Below are 25,800 nucleotides of genomic sequence, written 5' to 3'. Positions count from 1 at the left end.
CGTATTTCAAATAGTTTAATTTTAAAAATATTCTATTCAGTGCTAAAATATGTCTTCACTCACTGTTGCCCATTTCCATTTTCTTAAACTTTTTTGAAACAAAAAATAAAATCACAAAGTTCAATTCAACATGCAGATTTCAAAGAAAAGGGAGCTTTCTAGAAACCGAGCTGAAGGAGTACTGTGGGGGATGGGTACTGTTGTCAGAACCTCAAATTCTTGCTGGGGCAGTTTGTGGCAGGAGGCAGGGATGCTGGAATGACAGTACAGGTGAGAACAGAGAAAGCTGCATGTGTGCGGACATGTGTGCTGAGGGCAGGGGACGGCGACGGTGGGCACAAAGGACTGTCAGCAGCTAGGGTGCCTGCCCACGAGAGGCAGGACCACCTCAGGCATGGGCGGAATTGCCAGGACAGCAAGAATCTAGACAGACCCTGCCCTCGTGGAGAAGAGCCCTTCCCTTCGCTCCAACGTCTCTACACAGTCCTCCTCCAGCAGCAGCCTACAGGGCCCCCAGCCCTAGGGGAAAGTCCAGGAGTCCACAGTCTTCATTCAAGTTCAAGTAACCCTAGGCACTCTCTCTTCTGGAGGGCGCCTTCCACATCTCTCTTCTCAAGGAAGCTGCCAGCAGCTCAGTCCAGAGGTTCTGGAGCAGAGACTGCTGCCTGGAGGTGACAGATGAATCCTGGGGTGGCCAATGCTCCAGCCAACTTGGGGTGCAAAAGATGTGAGTGCTCCTCTTCTCGGGAGCAAGAAGACACAGGTGCAAGGGACGGGAAGATGACGTGACAGCCCCAAATCCTATGCCAGCCTTCCAGCCCGGAAGGCTCATGTGTGCAGGCTCTCGACCCCAGTGCTTGCCCTTTCCCCAGCAACACAGCGCAGCCAGAACCAGAATGCAATAAATAGAGGCAGGGCCAGGAGGCGGAGGGCTGTGACGGTGCTAGCTTTCTGACGCCGTCTGCGGCACTGTGGGTTGGTCCACACAGAAGCGCTTCAGGGGTGGGGCACCTGAGTCTTCCTCCTCTTCGGCGACCTAGAAGAAGGCAGAGCATGGAATAATGACAGAGCCACCCCTCCCAACCAGAGCCTTACCACCCACCTGAATTATAATAGGATGCCCAACCTGCTCCTTCTCACAAATGATCCATCTTCCTCCCCTGCCTGCAATCCTGGGACTCCAGTTTCCAGCACTGCAGATACAATCCCACATCCACAGTCTTTCCTGTTTTTTGTCTTAGGAACTGGGAAGCCTGGCTGGGCACAGTGGCTCATGCCTGTAATCCCAGCACTTTGAGAGGCTGAGGCAGGCAGATCACTTGAGCTCAGGAGACCACCCTGGCTAACATGTGAAACCCCATCTCTACTAAAAATACAAAAATTAGCCAGGTGTGGTTGCAGGCACCTGTAATTCCAGCTATTCGGGAGGCTGAGGCAGGAGAATCAATTGAAGCCAGGAGGTGGAGACTGCAGTGAGCCAAGATCACACCACTATACTCCAGCCTGGGCAATCCCGTCTCAAAGAAACAAACAAACAAAAAAACCGAAAAACTCGGCCGGGTGTGGTGGCTCATGCCTGTAATCCAAGCACTTTGGAGGCCAAGCCAGGCAGATCACCTGAGGTCAAGAGTTCAAGACCCCAGCCTGCCCAACATGGTAAAACCCCGTCTTAAAAAACACACACACACACACAACTGGAAAGCGCCGAGTGACTGCTTACCTGTGTCTCTAGTGGAACTGGTTCTTCCTTGGTGAGGGTGGGAGGTTCGTCAGCAACTTCCGAGGAGGGCAGGGAGGGCTCTGAAAAGGCAGCAGGGTCAGCCCGAGGGCAGAGCCCCCCTAAGGCCTGGACCTGGGGGAGCTTCCTTAGAGCGGTGTGGAAGTGGCTTGGTGGGGAGGAGAGAACACTGGCCTGGGAAGCGAACATTCACTCAGGGCCCGGCTGGACCAGGCCACAGCCATGAATGGTGGAAGGGCAAAATATGGCTAGACTGCAGAGGGCCCTCTCTACTGGGCTGGAGACATCTGGAACCAACAAAGCAGCTCATCTTGTCATCCTTCAGCCCAAACATCAAGACTCTAACTCAATCTCCCACTTTTCCGAGAGCTGCTATGATGACTCGATGAAGTAATAAACACAGGAGCTAAGAAGAGCGCGTGCTGAATAGCAGAAACGCAATATTCACGACAATTGGCACTTCCCATGGAGAAACAAGTTCCATTTTATAGTCGGCTGTTCAAAGGTCACAGCACAGGAGAAGTTAACAAGGGCCTAAGACACATCTACTTACCCACATTCTAACAAGAAACCTGGGTCAGGCGTGGTTGCTCACGCCAGAGAAGCTCCAGCTACTCTGGAGGTTGAGGTGGGAGGATCGCTTGAACCCAGGAGTTCAAGACCAGACTAGGCAACAGAGTGAGACCCCATTTCTACAAAAAATTAAAAGATACCCAGGCATGGTGGCACAGGCCTATGAGTCTGAGGCAGGAGGATCACTTGACCCCAAAAGTTCAAGACTGCAGCGAGCTAGGATTCAGCCACTGCATTCTAGCCTGGGCAATAGAGTAAGACCTTATGTCTTTACAAAAAACAAAAGGAAAGGGAAAAAAAATTAGCAGGATATAATGAAGACAGCATGAATTGAAGTTAGAAGGACTTAAAGTGACATTCATTCCAGGGCCGGGCGCAGTAGCTCACACCTGTAATCCTAGCACTTTGGGAGGCCGAGGTGGGTGGATCACCTGAGGTCAGGAGTTCAAGACCAGCCTGGCCATCATGCTGAAACCCCATCTTTAAAAAAAAAAAGGTTAAAAAAAAATAAAGTGACATTCATTCCAACAGTTACTAGACTAGCTACGTGATGATCTTAGACAAGCAATTTAACTTTTTTTTTTTTTTTTTTTTGGAGACAGTCTCACTCTGTTGCCCAGGTTGGAGTGCACTGGTCTGATCTCAGCTCACTGCAACCTCTGTCTCATGTTCAAGCGATTCTTCTGCCTTCGCCTCCACAGTAGCTGGGATTACAGGCATACGCCACCATGCCTGGCTAAATTTTTTATATTTTTAGTAGAGATAGGGTTTTGCCATCTTGGCCAGGCTGGTCTTGAACTCTTGGCTTCAAGTGACCCACCCACCTCGGCCTCCCAAAGTGCTGAGATTACAAGTGTGAGCCACCGTGCCTGGCCTGACTGAACCTTTCTAAGCCTTGAACCTCCATTTTCCCTCATCTGTAAAAGAAGACAGTAGCTGCCACCGTGCAGACTTTTGAGGGAACTATACCAGGCGTCAGGTACTCAAGCTCCTTTCACAGAGCCTGGCACTCAACTCCAATGCTTCTTTTCTCCCTTCACTCTGCGAAAGGGTGAAATAGAGTCACTCCTCAAAGTATCCCAAGCTGTGGAGAAACGGCTTGATGCCGCCTGGCTCTAAGGCGTTCTCTCGGACCTTGTCCTCTGAAGATGAGAAGCAGCAGGAGCAGGAGCAGAGCCCTGCTAGGACACTCCGGGCCAATCGCGACTCACCCTCCAGGATCTCCTGACCCAGGGTTGGGGGCTGGGAGTCGTCTGTGCGGAAGTCGGACGTGTGTGCCGGGCTCAGGGACTCACTCTGCTGCGGGCTGGGGCTTGAGTTGGTGCTGCTGTCCACCTTGAGCTGGTAGGCGTCAGACACAGAACTCTGGTTGCTGTTTTCATCTGAAAACCGAACAGAACAAAGGCAGCAGCTGAAAGTGGCCATTTTCCTCAAGAGGAACTCTGGACAGAGCCATGGACCTGGCACCACTTTAGGCAGCCAAGGATACAGGTGAGCACAGTAATCACTGTGCCCAGCCTACACGACATACAGTCTAAACACCAGAGGCAGCCAGAATCTTTACGTTTCTGCAATATTACACTTCAAGAAGGTCAGGCGATGCTTATTAAACCCTTCTTTATTATCCACCGATTAAAACTTACGGAAGGGAGGGGTGTAGCCGTGTCTCTGCTCAGTACTTCCCAATCCTTCTCACATCACAGATGTGTAGAAAGTGACATTTGTCAGGCACCCGGGGGCATCTGAAGGACGTGGTGGTATCTGAAGGTGGTGAGCTCGGCTTCAGCTGCCTGACTGCCCCAAGGACTGATGGATTAACACCTGGGAGTTCTGCCTGAAGGCTTAAAGTCACCACCTAAATTCAACACTTAAGAGTCACCAGGCCAGCACAGTGGCTCACACCTGTAATCCTAACACTTTGGGAGGCTGAGGCAGGTGGATCACCTGAGGTTGGAAGTTCAAGACCAGCCTGACCAACATGGAGAAACCCCTGTCTCTACTAATACAAAAATTAGATGGGCATGGTGGCACATACCTGTAATCCCAGCTCCCAGCTACTTGGGAGGCTGAGGCAGGAGAATCGCTTGAACCTGGGAGGCGGAGGTTGCGGTGAGCCAAGATTGCATCATTACACTCTAGCCTGGGTAACGAGAGCAAAACTCCTTCTCAAAAGCAAAAAAAAAAAAAAAAAAAAAGGCTGGGCACGGTGGCTCATAGCACTTTGGGAGGCTGAGGCAGGTGGATCACCTGAGGTCAGGAGTTTGAGACCAGCCTGGCCAACATGGCGAAAACTGATCTTTACTTAAAATACAAAAATTAGCCGGGCATGGTGGTGCGTGCCTGTAATTCCAGCTACTATGTGGGCTGAGGCAGGAGAATCACTTGAACCTGGGTGGTGGAGGTTGTAGTGAGCCGAGATCATGCCACTGCACTCCACCCTGGACAAAGAATGAGACTCTGTCTCAAAAAAAAAAAAACAAAAAACAAAGTAAGAGTCAACAATGCCTTCCTCTGCCTCACCTCCAGCAGCTGGTCAACAGACTGTTTCCCGCTCCTGCTCTGTATCACTTGCGTTCATTCCTTCCTCTCCTACTGCTTTAGTTCAAGCCTCGTCATCTTCAGCCTGGCCTCCTGCCGCAGCCACCTAACTGACTGGCCTGCCTCCAGTCTCGGGTCCCTTAAACTGAAATGCACACCACTGACAGAGGGACCTGTCTAAACCCTTCGATGCTCCCCTGCTGCCTAAGGGAGAAATGTCATACGCAGTACTTCTTAGGACAGGCACGATATGACCTTGTCGCAACATAGAGAGTCCTTTCTGATCTCCGGCCTCACTGCCTGCTGTTCTCCCATAAGCATCCTCGGCTCCAGGCAGGCTGGACCCTAACCCAACAGCTTCATCATGTATGGGTGCTTCTGCCCAGCTGTTCCTTGGCTAGGCTGCTTTCTCTTGTCCTGGAAAGTCCAGATCTCCCAACACAGCTCCCACATCGCTTCCTCAGTGGACTCCTGGCTTGCATGGGTGGAAATGACCGCCCGCTCTTGTGCTCCCGTGATAGCCTGTGCATGCCTGCGTTTATCACTGTGCACACATGCATCCTCCATGAGCCTCTGTGTGGACAGGCTCTGTGGCTCCCTTGTCCGTGACTCCCAGTGCAACGCACAGTACCTACACTACATACAGCAGGAGCTCATTAAGTGTTTGCTAAATGAAAAGGAGGAGATGGTGGCCAGACTGAGGAAATGGAGCCTCATGTGTCTCCCAGAGCTTTCTGATTACTGAACACACACACGTTGGTGTCCTTTCCCACAGCACATGGCTGACCTTGGTGGGGCCTGGGAAAGAGGTGGGGAAGGGATAATGACATGCAGGGTTAGCTCCAATCTGGTTTTGAAGAGAAAGTCATAAGCTTACTCTAGTATTTACTCCTAAAAAGACCATTAATACCCACACTAAAGGGAAGCAGCATTTTGTGACAAAATGAACAAAACTGCCATTTTTGAGCTTAGGCAAACACTGTTCCTCCGAGCGCACCAGCTTCCTTAAAGTGGGGTCGTAACTGCCTGGTTTATATCACGGGTGGATACATGGAGAAAACTGAGAAAGTAAAGTAAAGGGCTTCGTAGACGGTGCCCAGCAGGTGGGTGTAGAAGGCAGTCTTATGACTACAGTGCCGACAAGGTGGGATGGGCTCAGCAGGCAGAACTTGTCCTAACACTGGAGAGGCAGAAGCTTCGCCTTTGGGTAGCCTACTCTAAGCCACTAGCATTAAACACACAGTCTAGGCCGGGTGCAGTGGCTCATTCCTGTACCTTAAGAGGCCAAGGCCGGAGGACTGCTTGAGACCAGGAGTTCAAGACCGGCCTGACATAGCCAGACTCTGACTCTACAAAAAATAAAGTACAATCTAAGAAAAAGCTTCTGATTTGGACAACCAGGACCTGACACAGAGTCTGTCACTTACAAGTTAAGTAACTTCAACTCTCTGAGCCTCAGTTTCCTTAACTGGAAAATGAGGATACCATTTCCTATCTTGCAGGGCTATCGTGAAGCTCAAATGCAAAGATTTAGGTCCAGTGCCTAGCAAAATACCCGCAAAACAGCAGGCACTGAAATCAAACACAGAATTTTTGTTTTTGAGACAGAGTCTCAGTCGCCCAGGCTGGAGTGCAGTGGCGCGATCTTGGCTCACCTCAACCTCCATCCCCCGGGTTCAAGGGATTCTCCTGTCTCAACCCCCCAAGTAGACAGGATTACAGGCACGTGCCACCATGCTTGGCTAATTTTATGTATTTTTAGTAGAGACTGGGTTTCACCATGTTGGCCAGTCTGGTCTCAAACTCCTGACCTCAGGTGATCTGTCCACCTTGGACTCCCCACTGCTGGGATTACAGGTGTGAGTCACTGCACCCGGCCAATTCTTCTTATTAATGCATTCATTCAAGTTTTTGTTCTCCTGCAAGGAAGATACAAAGATGCAACTCACCCTGAAATTCAAGGAGGAGAGAGGAATTGGCTGAGACATCAGAGGGAAAGCCATTAGGTTCTCGGGCTGCTGAACTGTTCGATTTTGACTTTTCTTTCTAGAAAAGGAAAAAAAGAGAAATATGACAGAGCCGAGCAGGAGACTCACAGAGAGGGAGGAGGGGCTGTGTGTAGACACAGAGGTCTGGCTTAGGACTGAACAGAAAGAATGGCAGCAGCATGAGAATCCAAGGACTCAAGGAAGAACAGAATCCTGGACAAGGCGTTTCTCCTCAAGACTCAGGAAAATGAACCTTCCAGCAAGAATATCATGAGTCATAAGCAGCAGGCAGACACATACACCGTGACTAGAACATCCCATGGTATCCCTCTTCTGCTCTGATCAAACTGCTTCGGGCGACCCTTCTCTATACAAATGGGCAAGAAATACAAAACACTCATTTGAGAAAGATTCCTGTTTCAGCAGCAGAGTGGGGAAAAAAGTGAGAGAAGAAGGAACTACATGTAATGCAGACAGTGAAGAGACAAATGGGCCCGGGTTAGCTCTATTCCTGATCCGTCATCCTCATTCATTCAAAATGATCACCCCAGCCAGGGGCCTGTAATCCCAGAACTTTGAGAGGCCGAGGCAGGTGCATCACCTGAAGTCAGGAGTTCGAGACCAGCCTGGCCAACATGGTGAAATCCCATCTCTACCAAAAATACAAAAATCAGCTGGGTATGATGGCACATGCCTACAATCCCAGCTACTTGGGAGGCTTAGGCAGGAGAATTGCTTGAACCGGGGAGGTGGAGGTTGCAGTGAATCAAGATGGCACTACTGTACTCCAGTCTGGTTGACAGAAGCTCCATCTCTAAATAAATAAATAAAAATACAAAAATTAGCCAGGTGTGGTGGAGTGAGCCTGTAACCCAGCTACTCTAAAGGCTGAGGCAGAAGAATTGCTTGAACCCAGTGGGTGGAGGTTGCAGTGAGCTGAGATCACGCCACTTCATAACAGCCTGGGCGAAAGAGCGAAATTCTGTCTCAAAAACAAAAACAAAAACTGCCCCCCCCAACAACAAAAAAATACCAAAAACCAAAATGATCAAATGATCACCGCATGTCTATCTTTACTTATAACATTTTTTTTCAAGAAGGATGTAGGTTATAAGTGCAGGGCAATCACAGCAGGACAGTGGGCAGGTAACTGCCAGCTTGCAACAAGAAACCCAAGGGCCAGGCATAGTGGCTCATGCCTGTAATCCTAGCACCTGGGGAGGCCAAGGCGGGAGGATCACTTGAGCCCAGGAGTTTGAGACCAGCCTGGGTAACAGAGTGAGACCCCATCTCTACAGAAAACAAAAAATTAGCCACATACGGCAGCACGTGCTGGTCGTCCCAGCTACTGAGAAGGCTGAGGCGGGAGGACCACTTGAGCCTGAGAGTTCAATGCTGCAGTGAGCTACGATTGTGCACTCAAGTCTGGGCAACAGAGTTAGACCCCATCTCCAAAAAAAAAGCCCAGAGTAAATCCAAACATATGCAAATGAGAGCATCTCAAAAGCCAAAAGTTTAAATCTCAGTAGCCTCAAATTTACCAGTTCAGGCTGGGTACGGTGGCTTACACTTGTAATCTAAGCACTGTGTGGGAGGCTAAGGCCATCGGATCACAAGGTCAGGAGTTCAAGATCAGCCTGGCCAATATGGTGAAATCTCATCTCTACCAAAAAATACAAAAATTAGCTGGACGTGGAGGCATGTGTCTATAATCCCAGCTACTCAGGAGGCTGAGGCAGGAGAATTGCTTGAACTTGGGAAGTGGAGGTTGCAGTGAGCCAAGATCTCGCCACTGCACTCCAGCCTGGGTGACAGTGAGACTCTGTCTCAAAAAAAAAAAAAAAAAAAAAAAAGATGGAGATCATTTCAACCTAAGGTGGAGGTTGCAGTAAGATGAGATTGTGCCACAGCACTCCAGCCTGGGCGACAAAGTGAGACCCTGTCTCAAAAAAAAAAACAAAAAAAGTTGTTTTGAGGAAGAAGCAATTGAGGCAATTTGTTATGAAAAATATAACCGCTCAAATAAAAACGAAGTGAGTGAGTTTAACTGCAGTCTGTACAACTAAAGAAGAGATTATTGAGCAAAACTGAGTTAAAACTCAGAATGCACCAGGAAAAGGTAAGAATGAAACGAATGAGAGAAAAGTGAGAAACAGAGGAGGTGCTTGTGCGTGGTGCTCACTCCTGCCATCCGGACACTGTGGGAGGACAAGGCAGAAGGATCACTTGAGCCCAGGAGTTCAAGACCAGCCTGGGCAACAAAGCGAGGCCCTGTCCCTACAAACAATTTAAAAGTCAGCAGGCATGGTGGCACGTACCCGTAGTCCCAGGTACTTGGGAGGCAGAGGCATGAGGACTGCTTGAGCCCAGGAGTTCAAGGCTACAGTGAATCATCCTCTTATCACTGTATTCCAGCTTGGCTCTGGAGTGAGACAGTCTCAAAAAATAAAAAAAGAAAATAAAAAGTAACATTACAGGATACTGTAAGAGAATTCCACAGAGATCAAAGATAGAAGAAAGGCTAGAGTTTCCAGGAAGCCAAGTGGACCACCCACAAAGACTCAAGAATGGGAATAACATCACATTTCTCAACATCGACACTGAATGTACAATTCAGTGATAGCTCTGAATGCTGAAAGGAAATGACTTTGAACCTAGAATTTCACGTACATGCAAAATCATCAATTTTAAACCTGAAAGTAAAACCAAGATGTTTTCAGAACATTTTCCACACAAAGGCCCTCTTTGACAATCTCTTGAAGGATGTATTTTAGCAAAAAGGAAAACACATGTAGGAGAAAACAGTATGAAGTAGGTGCACGAGGCATGGCGCGGTGGCTCAGGCCTATAATCCCAGCACTTTAGGAGGTCGAGACAGGCAAGTCATTTATTTTTTTTTTGGCGGTGTGTACAAAGGGCAGGGACTTAGCAAGTGACTTGAGGTCAGGAGTTCAAGACCAGCCTGGCCAACATGGTGAAACCCGTCTCTACTAGAAAAAAAAGCCAACATTATCTGGGTGTGGTAGCATGTACCCACAGTCCCAGCTACCTGGAAAGCTAGGCAGCAGAATCACTTGAACCCAGGAGGCAAAGGCTGCAGTGAGCTGAGATCATCCCACTGCACTCCAGCCTCCAGCCTCCAAAAAAGAAGTAGGTGCATGAAATTTTAGGCAAGGCTGGGCGTGGTGGCTCATGCCTATAATCCTAGCACTTTGGGAGGTGGAGGTGGGCGGATCACCTGAGGTCAGGAGTTGGGAGACCAGCATGGCCAACATGAAGAAACCCTGTCTCTACTAAAAATATAAAAATTAGATGGGCATGGTGGTACATGCCTGTAACCCCAGCTACTTTGGAGGCTAAGGCAGGAGAACTGCTTGAACCCGGAGGCAGAGGTTGCAGTGAGCTGAGATCACACCACTGCACTCCAGCCTGAGCAACAGAGTGAGACTCTGTCTTGAAAAAACAAAACAAAGTAAAGAAAACACAACAACAACAAAAATTAGCTGGATGTGGTGGCAGGTGCCTGTAGTCCCAGCTACTCAGGAGACTGAAGTGGGAGGATCACTTGAGCCAAGGGGACGAAGGTTGCAGTGAATCGAGATTGCACCACTGCAATCCAGCCTGGGCGAAAGACTAAAACCCTGTCTTAAAAAATAATATTAAGAAAAAAGAAAAAAAAAAAAAGAAGCAGAGTCACAGATTGCCATGTGTAAACCAAAAAAAACCCCACAAAAACTGTAGGGAGTTGTTTAATGGATGCAGAGTTTTTGTTTTTCATAAAGCAAATCAGAGACTGGTTGGACAATAATGTGAATTGTGAATGTATTTAACTGTATACTTAATACATGGTTAGGATGGTATATTTTGTATGTATTTTACAATTAAAAATTTAAAAATGAGGCTGGACATGGTGGCTCATGCCTGTAATCCCAGCACTTTGGGAGGCTGAGGTGGGCAGATCACCTGAGGTCAGGAGTTTGAGACTGGCCTGACCAACATGAAGAAACCCCGTCTCTACTAAAAATACAAAAAATTAGCTGGGTGTGGTGGCACATGCCTGTAATCCCAGCTACTCACGAGGCTGAGGCAGGAGAATCGCTTGGACCCAGGAGGTGGAGGTTGCGGTGAGCTGAGATCGCGACACTGCACTCCAGCCTGGGTAAACAACAGTGAAACTCCGTCTCGAAAAAATAAAAAATAAAAAAATTTAAAAAATGAATATAGCCATTACTCTCTAAAAAGTTAAGAAAAGAAAAAAGGAGCAGAAAGGTAGAAGAAACATGGATTCCTAGAGACTGTCAGAGCTGAACCACCATACCACACCTGAATTTCCTCTAAGAAAAGGAATAAAATACATTACTTTCTTTTTTTTTTTTGAGGCGGAGTTTCGCTCGTTACCCAGGCTGGAGTGCAATGGCGCGATCTCAGCTCACAGCAACCTCTGCCTCCTGGGTTCAGGCAATTCTCCTGCCTCAGCCTCCCAAGTAGCTGGGACTACAGGACTTTCTTAAGCCATTGCTATTTTCAGTTTTCTGTCACCCACAGCTAAACCTAATCTTAACATACACAATAAGCAAAAAATGTGAAACAGAGCAAAACAGAATCAAAAGACACACCAGTCAAATTATAAATCAATGACCAGTCACGATGGCTCACACCTGTAATCCCAGCACTTTGGGAGGCTGAGATGGGCTGAGGTCAGGAGCTTGAGACCAGCCTGGCTAGCATGGTCAAACCACATCTCTACTACATATACAAAAATGAATCGGGCATGGTGGTGTGTGCCTGTAATCTCAGGAGGCTGAGGCAAGAAAATCACTTGAACCTAGAAGGTGAAGGTTGCAGTGAGCTGAGATTGCGCCACTGCACTCCAGCATGGGCGATAGAACAAGACTGTCTCATGGCCAGGTGCAGTGGCTCACGCCTGTAATCCCAGCAATTTGGGAGGCCAAGGAGGGTGGATCATGAGGTCAGGAGTTCAAGACCAACCTGGCCAACATGGTGAAACTCCGTCTCCGTTAAAAATAAAAAATTAGCTGGGCGTGATGGCAGGTGCCTGTTTGGCTACTCAGGAGGCTGAGACAGGAAAATCACTAGAACCCGGGAGGCAGATGTTGCAGTGAGCTGAGATTGTACCACTGCCCTTCAGCCTGGGGAACACAGTGAGACTCTGTCTCAAAAAAAAAAAAGGAAAAGAAAAAAACAATTCTCAACAGAAAGGTTAGAAATGGAAATATCAGCCAGGTGCAGTGGCTCACACCTGTAACTCCAACACTTTGGGAGGCTGAGGTGGCAGATCACCTGAGGTTGCGAGTTCGAGACCAGTCTGACCAATATGGAGAAACCCTATCTCTACTAAAAATACAAAATTAGCTGGGTGTGGTGGTGCATGCCTATAATCCCAGTAGGTTGGGAGTCTAAGGCAGGAGAATCACTTGAACCAAGAGGTAGAGGCTGCTGTGAGCCAAACTTGCGCCACTGCACTGCAGTCTGGGTGACACAACAAAACTCAGTCTTGAACAACAACAACAAAAATTAGCTAGGCATGGTGGTGGGCACCTGTAGTCCCAGTTACTTGGGAGGCTGAAACAGGAGAATCACTTGAAACAGGGAGGCGGAGGTTGCAGTGAGCTGAGATCACGCCATTGCACTCCAGCCCAGGCAACAAGAACAAAACTCTGTCTCAAAAAAAAAAAACAAAAAACAACGATAATCACAAAACAAAAACAAAAACAAAAGCAAGAAATGGAAATATCGAGGCATGCATGGTGGAGTGTATCTGCAGTCCCAGCTCCTGGAGGTGAGGGAGAGGCTGAGGCAGGAGGACCACCTGAGCACTGAGCTCATTGCAACCTGCCCACATCCACCTCCTGAGTGGCTGGGACAAATGTATACAAATCCACATAGAAAAAGGTGAAATTAGCTCCTACTTCACACATATACATAAACTCCAGTTGTGTTCTAAATGGGACTAGAAAAACAAGCTTGTAGAAAATCATACGGAAGAGTATTTTCGTGGTCTCAAAGAAGGAAGATATTTAAGACACTTAAAAGTACTAATTATAAAGAAAAGGTTGCTTTATTTACATTACAATCTTGGGGCTGGGTGCAATGGCTTATGCCTGTAATCCCCGTATTTTGGGAGACCAAAGCAGAAAGATCCTTTGAGCCCAAAAGTTCAAGATCATCCTGGGCAACATACCAAGACCCTGTGTCTACAAAACTAGAAAAAATTAGCCAGGCCAGGCTCAGTGGCTCACACCTGTAATCCCAGCAATTGGGAGGCTGAGGTGGGTGGATTACGAAGTCAAGAGTTCAAGATCAGCTTGGCTAATATGGTGAAATCCTGTCTCTACTAAAAATACAAAAATTTTCTTCATTCTTTATTCTGAGGACTGTGTTAAAAAAAAAAAATTAGCCGGCCACGGTGGTGCGCACCTGTAGTACTAGTTATCGGGAGGCTGAGGCAGGAGAATCACTTGAACCTGGGAGGCAGAAGTTGTGATGAGCCAAGATCCTGCCACTGCACTCCAGCCTGGAGCCAGAGCAAGACTACGTCTCAAAAAAAAAAAAACCAGCCAGGTGTGGTGGTGCACACCTGTGGTCCTGTGGTCCCAGCTACTTGGGAGGCTGAGGTGGGAGAATGTCTTGAGCACTGGAGGTCAAGGCTGCAGTGAGCCGTGATTACACCACTGCATTCCAGCCTGGCAACAGACTGACACCCCCTCAAAAGAAAGCAAAACAACTAACAACTTCTGGTATTCAGCACACCCTACAGAGAGTGCAAAGACAAGCCACAGATGAGAGAAGGTATGAATAGCATGCAAGAGAAAGGACTTATGTCCAGAACACAGAGAATTCCCGTTAAGTCACAATAAAAAGACCTTAACCAAATAGACAAATGGGCAAAAGACTGCAACAGGCACTTCCTAAAACAAGAAACCCAAAAGACTGATAAACACGGACTAGGTGCCCAATCTCATCAGTAATCACGTTAGTCATTAAATCACGGCCACACTGAGGTATCTTTACACATGTCTAACACTACCTGGTGCTGATGAGGATTCAGGGCAATGAAAACTCTTGTTTCTGGTGGGAATATAAACTGGTACAACTACAATTTCAGCAAGTAGGTTAGCATCAGCTAGTACAGGTCGAAACATACATAGCCTAAGACCCAGCCACAGCCCTTCCAAGGATATACCCTAGGAAAACTCAAGTACATGTCGACCTGGATTCTGAACAAGAATGTTCACAGAGGCATTGCTCCTATTAGTCCTAGCTGGGAACCACCTCGATGTCTATCTACAGGAGAACCAGAAAAATAAATCCCACTGTAGCCCTGTGATGACGATGCAGCAGAACACAGCACAGGGAGCAGTGAAGAGGAATGAGTAGCTCGGAGGGCAATACGCATGCATTTTGCAAACACAGTGTTGAGCAAGAGAAACAAGACACACGAAAACAGACACCTCATCATGCTGTTTACATAATGATAAAAATCTCACAGCCTGGTGCGGCAGCACATGCCTGTAAGGCCAGCTATTTGGGAGGCTGAGGCAAGACTGCTTGAGCCCAAAAGTTCTAATCCTGTCTGTGCAACAAGGCACCCCCATCTCTAAAAAACAAAAAAGGGTGGGCACAGTGGCTCATGCCTGTAATCCCATCACTTTGGGAGGCCGAGGTGGGAAGATCATTTGATCCCAGGAGTTTGAAACCTATCAGCTTAGGCTGATACAGCAAGCTCCAATATTTATCAAAAAAAGAAAAAGGAAAAAAAATTAGCCAGGCATGATGGCACGTGCCTGTGGTCACAGCTACTCAGAAGGCTGAGGTGGGAGGATTGCTTGAGCCTGGGAGGTCAAGATTCCAGTGAGCTGAGATCATACTACTGCACTCCAGCCTGGGTGACAGAGTGCGATTTTGTCTCTGGAAAAAAATCTCAAAAACAAAGCAGGAGAGTGATCATCTCTAGAGGGGCAGGAGGAAGACAATGGGAAGAGCTGCAGACAGGTCTGCTGGGGTCTTGGCAAAGCTCTATGTTTTGCACTAAGTGGTCTGACAATTCATACTCTATACATTTATGTTTTATATACTTCTCTGTTTTATATTTGAAATTTTAAAAAACAATTCGAAAAAAAAGCTAGAAACAATCTGGGTACTTATCACCCAGAACACTGGTAGATAAAGGTACTCACTTTTAAGAATATATAAGAAATAGAATAAGAAAATACAATGCATGAGTCAAAAGTAATAATTCTATTTATATTTACAGATACATGGAGGGTTCTCAAAACCAATGTTGGGCCAGGCGAGGTGGCTCACACCTGTCATCCCAGCACTTTGCGGGGCTGAGGCAGCGGGATCACTTGAGGTCAGGATTTCGAGATCAATCTGGCCAACATGGTGAAACCCTGTCTCCACTAAAAATATAAAAATTAGCCAGGCATGATGGTAGGTTCCTGTAATCCCAGCTCTACTCAGGAGGCTAAGGCAGGAGAATTGCTTGAACCCAGGAGGCAGAGGTCGCAGTGAGCTGAGATTGTGACACTGCACTCCAGCCTAGGCGACAGAGTGACAGCCTGTCTCAAAAAAAGAAAAAGAAAAAAAAAACCCAAAAAAAAAAACCAAGGTTGAATCAAACAGAATAGAAAGGGGGTCTGGCACAATGCTGTACATGTGTAAGTTTTGTTTAAAAACAAAAATACGCACCGGGCGCGGTGGCTCACGCCTGTAATCCCAGCACTTTGGGAGGCCGAGGCGGGTGGATCACGAGGTCAAGAGATTGAGACCATCCTGGTCAACATGGTGAAACCCCACCTCTACTAAAAATACAAAAAATTAGCTGGGCATGGTGGCGTGTGCCTGTAATCCCAGCTACTCAGGAGGCTGGGGCAGGAGAATTGCCTGAACCCAGGAAGCGGAGGTTGCGGTGAGCCGAGATTGCGCCATTGCACTCCAGCCTGGGTAACAAGAGCGAAACTCCGTCTCAGAAGAAAAAAAAATAAAATAAAAACAAAAATTCACATATGAAACGATGCTATGTATTTTTAAAGAATATGCAGGTATAGGCTGGGTACAGTGGCTCATGACTGTAATCTCAGCACTTTGGGAGGCCAAGGCGGGTGGATCATGAGGTCAGGAGTTCAAGACCAACCTGACCACAGTGGTGAAACCCTGTCTCTATAAAAAATACAAAAATTAGCCCAGCGTGGTGGTATGTGCCTGTAATCCTAGCTACTTAGGAGGCTGAGGCAGGAGAATTGCTTGAACCCTGGAGGCTGAGGTTGCAGTGAGCTGAGATTGCACCACTGCATTCCAGCCTGGGTGACAAGAGTGAGACTCCATCTCAAAAAAAAAAAAAAAAAAAAAAAATGCAGGTACCCAAATACAAAGGCCTACATCAGAATCAGACAGAAAGAGATACATACATATGGTACACACACTACAGTGAGGGGGCTAATTGCACAAGAGCAGATATTAGCAAACTTTTTCTTAAAGGGCCAGATCATAAATATTTTAGGTTTCATGGGCCTTATGACACTCAATCTGCCATTATAATTCAAAAGCAGCACAAACAATAAGAAAATCAGTGGGTATAGCTATGAGTCATGTTCTTTTTTTCTGAGATGGAGTCTTACACTGTTGCCCAGGCTGGGGTGCAGTGGCACAATCTCGGCTCACTGCAACCTCTGCCTCCCAGGTTCAAATGATTCCTCCTGCCTCAGCCTCCCAAGTAGCTGGACGCACCACCATGCCCAGCTAATTTTTTTGTATTTTTAATAGAGACAGGGTTTCACTATTTTGGCCAGGCTGCTCTTGAACTCCTGACCTCAAGTGATCTGCCCACCTCGGCCTCCCAAAGTGCTGAGATCGCAGGCATGAGCCATTGCACCTGACCAGTTATATTCTAACAGAACTACAGTGACAAACACAAGGAATACGCCAGGGCTGTAGTTTGTCAAGCCCTCGAAAAGAGGCTTGGGTTAAGGGAAAGGAATAAAGAAGGAAAATAATAAAGAGAGGCCTTGCATGGACCAGTAACAGGAGGGCCTTGCAGTATTTTCCGCTCAATTCTAGGGAAATAAATTCCTTTAATGAAGAGGCAATCAAATAAAGAAATAAAGAAAACGGTACCTTTTTGAGGTTGTAATTTTCTTCCACACTCACCTCCTTGCTGTCTGTCACAGGAACCCACTTAAATATCCTCAGGGAAGTGTCACCCACAGTCACCCACTTTTTCTCCCTAAAAGAAAGACACAATAAAGCAACGATTTTCTGTTTATCATTTGTGCTCTTCTACTTCTCAGCAGATCATTCCTTCAATCTGGAACCCTTCTGAACTTCCTCTTGGTGGGGTGTGGTAGCTCATGCCTGTAATCCCAGCACTTTGGGAGGCTGAGGCAGGAGGATCACTCAAGCTTAGGAGTTTGAAAACAGCCTGGGCAATTTAGCAAGACCTCATCTCTAAAAAAAATACAGGCCAGGTGCAGTGGCAACACCTGTAATCCCAGCACTTTGGGGGACCCAAGCAGGTGGATCGCTTGAGTCCAGGAGTTTGAGACCAGCCTGGCCAACATGGTGACAAGTAGTTGGGCGTGGTGATGTGTGCCTGTAATCCCAGCTACTCAGGAGGCTAAAGTGGGAGGATTCCTTGAGCCCAGGAGGCAGAGGTTGCAGTGAACTGAGATCGTGCCACTGCACTCCAGTCTGGGCAACAGAGTGTCTGTCTCAAAAAATAAAAAGATGTGGGACATAGGCTGGAAGGCAGCACACACACACACACACACACACACAGCACCATATTCCTTTTTACTTGCACGTGAGTTACTCTGTGTGCTTTTCTCTTTAGCAAATGTACGAGTTCAATTACATTACTATTTCTGTTTGTTTTTTTGAGATAGGATCTCATTCTGCCTCCCTGGCTGGACTGCAGTGGCACAATCATAATTCACTGCAGCCTCAACCTCCTGGGCTCAAGTAATCCTTCCACCTCAGCCTCTTGAGTAGCTGAGACTAGAGGTGCACATCACCACACCCAGCCAATGTTTTATTTTTTGTAGAGATGGAGGTCTCTCTTTGTTGCCCATGCTGGTCTTGAACTCTTGGCCTCAAGCAATCTACCCACCTTGGCCTCCCAAAATGCTTGGATTACAGGCATCAGTCACCACATCAGGCGACCTGCCTCCGTTTAAGGGTCCCTCCAAGGGAAAAACAATCCCAGGAGAGACAGACACCTGCTGCTGGGGGTAAGGTGTGGTGGGTGTGAAATGTTAGGACCCGTTCCCTTTCTGGGTTACTAAGACTGCATAAAGAAAGAGAAAATTAGTCTTAAGAAGTTTTTCAATTTCAATTTTGAAGTTCAAAGCTTTGTATAAATCCTTTTGTCTCTTGCTGTGTTCCAAAGGGGTAAAAATGGCAGAGTTTATCAGTCTGCTACACTCACAAAATAAGCAAAGGGATAAAAGATGTCCAAGTCTTGCCCAAGGTCACTCTCTAAATCACTAAGGCCCCCCAATTGTCTGCAGCAGATTCGAATGCCACTGTCCTCAGCTTGCCCACAGAGTGCCTTCAACGTGCTTCCAGGTCTGCACACGTGTGGGGGACAGAGAACAAAGGAGACTCTAGTTTTCTTTTCTTTTTATGTTTCTTAAATACGGGGTTTCACCATATTGGTCAGGCTGGTCTCGAACTTCTGACCTCGAGTGATCCGCCCGCCTCAGCCTCCCAAAGTGCTGGGATTACAGGTGTGAGCCACTGTGCCCGGCTTCTTCTTCTTCTTCTTTTTTTTTTTTTTTGAGATGGAGTTTCACTCTTTTTTCCCAGGCTGGAGTGCAATGGCGCGATCTCGGCTCACCACTACCTCCGCTTCCTGGGTTCAGGCAATTTTCCTGCCTCAGCCTCCCAAGTAGCTGGGATTATAGGCATGCACCACCATGCCCGGCTAATTTTGTATTTTTAGTAGAGATGGGGTTTCTTCATGTTGGCCAGGCTGGTCTCGAACTCCTGACCTCAGGTGATCCACCCAACCCGGCCTCCCAAAGTGCTGAGATTACAGATGTGAGCCACCGCCTGTTTTTTTTTTTTCTTTTTGAGATAAGGTCTCACTCTGTCATTCAGGCTGGAGCGCAGTGGTGTTATCACAGCTCACTATGGCCTCAAAATCCCAGGCTCAGGTGAATCTCCCATCTCAGCGTCCCAAGTAGCTGGGACTACAGGCATGTGCCACCATGCCTAGCTAATTTTTTGTATTTTTATTAAGGAAAGAGTTTCCCCATGCTGCCCAGGTTGGTCTTGCCTGGGCTCAAGTGATTCTCTTCCTAGGCCTCCCAAAGCGCTGGGATTACAGATGTGAGGCACCGCGCCCCGCCTCTCCTTCATTCCAAGAAGGCTATTTCCTAAGCATGCCAGGCGGAAAACAAATGTGCTTATTTGAAGGGCCACTGATGCCGTAAGAGGTGCTTGCTGTCAGTGGGAGCAAGGGCCAAATGCAGGGAGCTGCTTTATCCCAGATCTGAACAAGCTTCTCAGAGTCAATTCCAAATGTGAAGTCACAAAAAAGCCAAAAAAAAAGGAACTGTTGTTGCAGTTGTGCATGCTGTTCAGCAAATGATGCCATACAGGGGCCGGGCACAGCGGCTGGAGCCCACGATCCACGCACTTCGGGAGGCTGAGCTGGACGGGTCACTTGAGCCCAGGAGACCGAGACCAGACTGGGCAACACAGTGAAACCCTGTCCTCACTAAAAATACAAAGATTAGCCAGGTGTGGCGGCACATGCCTGTAGTCCCATCTACTTAGGAGGCAGAGGCAGAAGGAGGCTGAGGCTGCGGTGAGTCAGGATCGAGCCACTGTACTCCAGCCTGGGCCACAGACCAAGACTGGGTCTCAAAGAAACAACAAAAAAGGACATACTGGGAGTGTAAAGCGACTGTGATGTAACAGAAAGAATGAATTAAAGTCTTAGAAAATAACTAGGATTAATTCCTGAACGGACCACTCCATCTTCTCACTTAATCAAGCAGTTGGTACACGAGAGGCTGTGCGAGGCCCTGGCAATGCAGGGGACAAGCAGTTCCACCGTCACTGCCCTCACAGATCCTGTTATATATCTGGAAACAGACATGAATAGCTCACTTCAATATAGTCAAGCATTAGGTTTAACCATATCGAATTGCGATTTTTGTACGTTAATTAGTCAAATACAGGAGGCCAGGGGCAATAGCTCACAGTTGACACCCCAGCACTTTGGGAGGCTGAGACGGGAGGACCGCTTGAAGTCAGGAGCTCAAGACCAGCCTGGCCAACATGGTGAAATCCGGTATCTACAAAAATACAGAAATTAGCTGGGTGTGGTGGTGTACACTTGTAACCTCAGCTACTCAGGAAGTTGAGGGCGGGAGAATTGCTTGAGCCCAGAAGTGGAGGTTGCAATGAGCGGAGATCACAGCTCTGCACTCCAGCCTGGGTGACAGAGCAAGACTCAGTCTCAAAAAAAAAAAAAGTCAAATATAGGAAATCGCGTATGGATCCACCTAATACAACTGTGGAAAGTTCTATGAAGGGGACTTCATCAGACTGGGAATGTCAAGTGGTCAACCTAATGAAGCAACTTTTGAGCTGAGCTAGGAGTTAACTCGGCAAGGGGGAGGGGAGGAGAGAGGAAGAATGCCAGGCAGGAGGAAGAACAGAGTGACTTCACTGCAAAGAAAGTGGGCATCCTGGGAAAGAGCCAGACAGGTGACGCAGGAAGGAGGGCCTTTTTCAGTATTCATCCTAAAAGCAAGAAGGGACCACTGAAATCTTTCTAGGGGTACTACAATAAGATGTATATTATATATACATACATATATATATATGTGTGTGTGTGTGTGTGCGTGTGCGTGTGCGTGTGTGTGTATATATATATATTTTTTTTTTGAGACAGAGTCTTGCTCGTCGCCCAGACTGGAGTGCAGTGGCTTGATCTTGGCTCACTGTGACCTCTGCCTCCCAGGTTGAAACAATTCTCCTGTCTCAGCCTCCTAAGCAGCTGGGATTACAGGTGCATGCCACCATGCCCGGCTAATTTTTTTGTATTTTAGTAGAGACGGGGTTTCACTATGTTGGTCAGGATGGTTTCGATCTCCTGACCTCATGATCCCCCTCCCTCAGCCTCCCAAAGTACAAGGATTACAGGCATGAGCCACCGCACCTGGCCTGTATTTTTTACAGATGGAGTCTCACTCTGTCGCCCAGGCTGGAGTGCTGTGGCATGATCGCAGCTCACTGCAGCCTCAACTCCTGGCCTCTAGCGATCCTACCACCACAGCCTCCTAAATAAGGCTGTGCATTTAAAAAAGATCACTCTGCTACTTGGAAGAGAGAGTAATAAAATGACTCAGTACAAATTAATGAATTGGGAAATGAGCAAGAGCAGAAGCAGAGAGGTTACAGGGAGGCTGGCAGAGAGTTCCAGGCGACAGAGGATGGCCCTTCAGCCTAGCCTGCTAGGAGCGAGGGGTCAAAGATGGGGAGAAGAAAAGGGTGTGTCTGTTCTTAGGTCTCACCAAAACTTCGGAGGATTAAAGGTGGAGAAGAAAAACCATGAATAATTTAAACTAATATTTATACTGAAACCCATAATATATGAAACCCTCACACATAAAAAGAGAAGGAACTTCCCTTTTGTGGGGACGTGGACAGAGAAACACACGAATAAAGTCCAGGGTACCAATGACTTTTTTTTTTTGAGACGGAGTTTTTTTGTTTTTTTTTTTTTTTTGAGACAGAGTTTCGCTGTTGTTACCCAGACTGGAGTGCAATGGCACGATCTCCGCTTACTGCAACCTCTGCCTTCTGGGTTCAAGCAATTCTCCTGCCTCAGCCTCCCGAGTAGCTGGGACTATAGGCACGTACCACCATGCCCAGCTAATTTTTGTATTTTTAGTAGAGACGGGGTTTCACGTTGTTGACCAGGATGGTCTCGATCTCTTGACCTCGTGATCCACCCACCTTGGCCTCCCAAAGTGCTGGGATTATAGGCGTGAGCCACCGCACCCGGCCGGAGTTTCGCTCTTATTGCCCAGGCTGGAGTGCACTGGCGTGATCTCGGCTCACTGCAACCTCTGCTTCCCAGGTTCAAGTGATTCTCCTGCCTCAGGCTCCCGAGTAGCTGGGATTTCAGGCATGTGCCACCATGCCTGGCTAATTTTCTATTTTTAGTAGAGATGAGGTTTCTCCATGTTGGCCAGGCTGGTCTTGAACTCTGACCTCAGGTGATCTGCCCACCTCAGCCTCCCAAAGTGCTGGGATCACAGGTGTGAGCCACTGTGCCCAGTCCAAATGACCTTAAAGGGGATGAATGGTGAGGGGTGGGAGGGGTTAAAAAAGGCTTCCTGGTAGGAGGCAACATCTACTTGAACTTTTATTTTTTGTAGAGACGGGGGTCTCACTCTGTTGCCTAGGCTGGTCTCGAACTCCTGGCCTCAGGCAATCCACCCACCTCAGCCTCCCGGAGTGCTGGGATTACATGCTTCCCTCTTGCTACCCAGGCTGGAGTGCAATGGCGCGATCTTGGCTCACCTCAACCTCCGCCTCCTGGGTTCAGGCAATTCTCCTGCCTCAGCCTCCTGAGTAGCTGGGATTACAGGCACGCGCCACCATGCCCAGCTAATTTTTGTATTTTTAGTAGAGACGGGGTTTCGCCATGTTGACCAAGATGGTCTCGATCTCTTGACCTCATGATCCACCCGCCTCGGCCTCTCAAAGTGCTGGGATTACAGGCGTGAGACACCGCGCCCAGCCCTTAACTGGGTTTTTAAATTATTGGTAATACTTTGCTAGACAAAAGGGCTGACGAAGTTGGCTGTGAAAGTTGTTTATTTTTGAGATGGAGTCTTCCTCCGTCGCCCAGGCTGGAGTGCAGTGGTGTGATCTTGGCTCACTGCAACCTCCGCCTCCCAGGATCAAGCAATTCTCCTGCCTTAGCCTCCCTAGTAGCTGGGACTACAGGCACATGCCACCACATCCAGCTAATTTTTTATATTTTTAGTAGAGGCGGGGTTTTACCATGTTAGCCAAGATGGTCTCGATCTCCTGACCTTTCGATCCTCCCACCTCGGCCTCCCAAAGCTGTGAAAGTTTAATATGATGACTCTTATACACACCGATACACTGTGTGTATTGGAGTTCCGGATACAAAACGTGCTCAATCAGCGTCTTCCATGAACATTAGTCATGGGGTCTTACTCCGTCGCCCAGGCTGGAGTGCTGTGGCACAATCATAGCTTACTGCAGCCTCCAAATCCCGGGCTCCAGCAATCTTCCCACCACAGCCTCCCAAGTAAGAATGTGCACTTTATTTTATTTATTTATTTATTTCTCAATAGTAGATCCAAAAGGATGTGCACTTGAAAAGGACCACCCTGGCCCGGCGCGGTGGCGCATGCCTGTAGTCTCAGCTACTGGGGAGGCTGAAGTGGGAGGATAGCTTGAGCCCAGGAGTTCTGGGCTGTAGTGCGCTTTGCCCATCGGGTGTCCGCACTAAATTCAGCATCAGTGTGGTGACCTCCTGGGAGCAGGGGACCACTAGGTTGCCTAAGGAGGGGTGAACCGGCCGAGGTCGGACACGGAGCAGGTCAAAACTCCCGAGATCAGTAATGGGATCGTGCCTGTGAATAGCCACTGCACTCCGGCCTGGGCAACATAGCGAGACTCCGTCTCTAAAAAAATAAAAAAAAATAAATCTGAAAAAAAAAAGAGACCACTCTGCTACTTGGAAGTGGGAAAAATAACATCACTCAGTGCAAATGATGAAGGGACTGGGGAACGAGCAAGGGCTGTTGTAGGGAAATTAGAGGGAGGTTGGGACGTAGTTTGCAAAGGACTCTCCTGACAGCCGTCTGGGCAGCAGGAGAAAATGCCTACGAAGCTCGCGGCGCAGGAGCCGGACTGGGGGAAAGGGAGGGTTTCCCTCTGGATGACACGAGGCTTGCTCTCTTGACAGGTAGACTGACCCAGAAACTCAACTTCTGGCGGGCTGAAACAGCAAGGGCTACTCGCTGTTATCAAGGGGCATGTTGGAAACGCCGGCAGGGTCGCGGTCCAGGAAAAGAGGAGGGCGGGACCCCGGCTGGGCCGGGCGAGGGACCTAGGCCCCGCAGCTCCAGCCCGGGCCGGAAGCCGGCATCCCCTACCCTGCGGCGCGCGGCCGCAGCCGCAGCAGGTGGGCGGGCCCGCGAGCCGGGCGGCCCGCTGATTGGCCGCGGCCGGCGCGCCCTCTGACCTCACGCCGACGCTAGAGGCACCCCACTCCCGCCTTCTCCTGCGCACCCCCCAACCAGCGCCGGCCGGCCGGCTCCCACCTGGGCCGCCAGTCCCGCGCTCCTCAAAGCCTGTATCCGCGACCCCCTCCAGTCCCTAAGCTCGGGCCCCTCACCATTTTCGCACTTTCTCGATGGCCGCCATCACCTTCTTGATGTCGTCCTTTGCCCGGCTGCGGGTCTCCGCCCGGACCGACCGGCCCGACATGGCGGCGGCGGGGGCCGGGGCACTGCTCCCAAGACACCGGGGATCGCGCGCCTCACGCGCCACCGCCCGCCCGCCGCCGCCGCAGCGTCACCGCGCGGCCGTCGCCCCCTCCGTGCGCGCGTGCGCGAGGAAGCGCGCGCACCCGCCCGCCCCTTGGGGTTTGCGGCCTCAGCGCGCCTGCGCACCCCGCCCCAGGCGTCCCTCCCGAGCGCCCCGGGAGTTCCCTGGGACCCCTCCTGGACCGGGGTGTGAGGCGGGCCGGGCGCACGTGCTGTGGTCAGGGCGAGGTGCGAGGCGCTGCCGGTGGGCTCCCTGGTTCTTTCCCCTGGGAGTTTGGAGGTTGCCTCCTTCCTGCTCTGGCCAGCATGTTAGGGACCTGACCCTTTGGAATCGCACTCACCCTCCGGCTCTACCGCTGTTCTCCAACCACGCCTTTCTTCAGGATGCCTGCAGGCCTTTGCACACACCTGTTCCTCAGCTAGAATCCTCTCCTGTCTTCACCAGATGAACTGCTTTTCCAACGTTCAAGCCACATTCTTGCCTTTTCTTGGGTATATTGTAGTCCCAAGTATTTGGGAGGCTGAGGCAGGAGGATCAATTGAGCCCAGAAGCTATGGTGTGATCGCACCTGTGAATAGCCACTGCACTCCAGCCTGGGCAACATATGGAGACCCCGTCTCTAAAGTAAATACATAAAAAGATGCCTATTTTGTGCAAGACTCTACCAAAAGCTGAAGACATATGTGGTTTTGGTTTCAAAGAGCTTCCAGTTTGTTTGTTTATTTGAGACGGAGTCTCTCTCTCTCTCCCAAGCTAGAGTGTAGTGGCGCGATCTCGGCTCACCTCCCGGGTTCAAGCAATTCTCTGTCTCAGCCTTCTGAGTAGCTGGGATTATAGGCGCCCACCACAACATCCAGCTAATTTTTCTGTATTTTTAGTAAAGACGGGTTTTCACTATCTTGGTCAGGCTGGTCTTGAACTCCTGACCTTGTGATTCACCCGCCTTGGCCTCCCAAAGTGCTGGGATTACAGATGTGAGCCACTGCGCCCAGCCCAGTTCATTTATGTCGAGATGGGATCTCACTATGTTGTGCATACTGGCCTTGAACTTCTGGTCTCAAGGGATCCTCTCGAAGTGCTGAGATTACAGGCGTGAGCCACCGTGATTGGCTTAGCTTCCAGTTTAGTAGAACATTCAGACAAAAAAACCCAAAAACATTTATTTTTTACTTTTATTTATTTTTTGGTACAGGGCTTTGCTGAAGTGATCGTTCTGCCCCAGCCTTAGCCTCTTGTGTAGCTGAGACTACAGGTGAGTGCCACATTGCCTGGCTTTTTTTTTTTTTTTTCTTTTTTGTAGCAACAGGGTCTTCCTTTGCTACCCAGGCTGGTCTTGAAGTTCTGGACTCAACTGATTCTCCTGCCTTGGCCTCCCACAGTGCTGGGATTACA

General features: G+C 48.8%; 1 protein-coding gene across 1 annotated transcript; it reads right to left on the bottom strand.

Moving 5' to 3' along the window:
- On the bottom strand, nucleotides 1–24,451 carry BCL7B (BAF chromatin remodeling complex subunit BCL7B). The gene is made up of 6 exons (XM_035280105.3): nucleotides 24,257–24,451; nucleotides 17,008–17,083; nucleotides 6,799–6,895; nucleotides 3,523–3,693; nucleotides 1,721–1,800; nucleotides 1–1,036 (listed from the first exon to the last, which is right to left on the bottom strand). The coding sequence occupies exons 1-6, from the start codon at nucleotides 24,346–24,348 to the stop codon at nucleotides 944–946; spliced, it is 609 nt and encodes a 202-aa protein (XP_035135996.1). The 5' UTR covers nucleotides 24,349–24,451; the 3' UTR covers nucleotides 1–943.
- Nucleotides 24,452–25,800: the final 1,349 nt, after the last annotated feature.

This window comes from Callithrix jacchus, chromosome 2 (assembly GCF_049354715.1).
Source record: "Callithrix jacchus isolate 240 chromosome 2, calJac240_pri, whole genome shotgun sequence".
Lineage (NCBI taxonomy): Eukaryota > Metazoa > Chordata > Mammalia > Primates > Cebidae > Callithrix > Callithrix jacchus.
Note: the sequence above shows the minus strand (reverse complement) of the source record. Positions and strands in the feature narration are given on the sequence as shown.